Source organism: Temnothorax curvispinosus, unplaced genomic scaffold (genome assembly GCF_003070985.1).
Source record: "Temnothorax curvispinosus isolate PA1 unplaced genomic scaffold, ASM307098v1 QBEX01002221.1, whole genome shotgun sequence".
In the NCBI taxonomy this organism is placed as follows: domain Eukaryota; kingdom Metazoa; phylum Arthropoda; class Insecta; order Hymenoptera; family Formicidae; genus Temnothorax; species Temnothorax curvispinosus.
The window spans coordinates 3,536-4,411 of record NW_020212001.1 but is presented as its reverse complement, the minus strand read 5'-3'; the positions used below and the strand labels follow the sequence as shown (position 1 = coordinate 4,411).

Below are 876 nucleotides of genomic sequence, written 5' to 3'. Positions count from 1 at the left end.
TTAGAGAAACTTAAAAGATTAAGTTTAACTGAAGATTCAACGGAAGATTCAATGGAAGACCCAACGGAAGAGCAAATACATAAAATGGGAGAGGAGCAAGTAAGTCCTAACATCTTTTCTCAACTTTGCTGACTACGTGTTATTAGAACGTTAGAAAGCACATAAGATTTTGTATAAACAAATCAATACATTAATGATATTTCCTAAAGCGACAATTCTATACATTCTACATAACAAAGAAAATTCATAAACATTCATATCAAGTCTATTTTCTACTAGCACGTGTAATTTAAATTGCAATTAAAAAATTTGATGCAAAAAAATTCTACATCAGCCGAGTCCATTACGTTTATCAGAATTTAAGATATAATTTTTATATTTATAAATTTATAATTATTAATTTATATTTATTAATATTTATAAGTTCTATTTATATGTAATACAAAAAAATACTTAAAAAATGGGATTTATATATACATATACGTCAAAGTGAGCATGAGGTATATAAAGTTATAAATATAACTGTCTGCTTAAATTTAATATTATAGGATTTATAAATTGTGTAAGAATTAGGCAAGAAAAATGACTGATTATCTTGAAATTTGACGTAAAATTATAATACAACTTCTTTATTTAATAAATCGATTGTCATCAACGAAACTAGCGGTGTTTAAGTTTTCTTCTACAATTTGGCAATTTATTCAACTTTTTTTTATTGTCCAGTAAAATGTTATTTTTATTTAAAAAAGACAATTAAATATAGGATGTCCCAATAATCTCTATGTACTTTTAGTGAAATCGGATTTCAAATGGCTCTTATCTATATACAATATATATATATATATATATATATATATATATATATATATATATATA

The 876-nt window shown here is 23.4% G+C and overlaps 1 protein-coding gene across 1 annotated transcript in view; it reads left to right on the top strand.

Annotated features, from left to right (window-relative positions):
* Positions 1 to 6: 6 nt before the first annotated feature.
* LOC112468903 overlaps positions 7 to 876 on the top strand; it is a 3,111-nt gene continuing 2,241 nt past the window's right edge. The window contains exon 1 of the mRNA XM_025038303.1: positions 7 to 99. Within this exon, the coding sequence (XP_024894071.1) occupies positions 52 to 99 (48 nt within the window). The 5' untranslated portion in view covers positions 7 to 51. The remainder of the gene's footprint in view (positions 100 to 876) is intronic.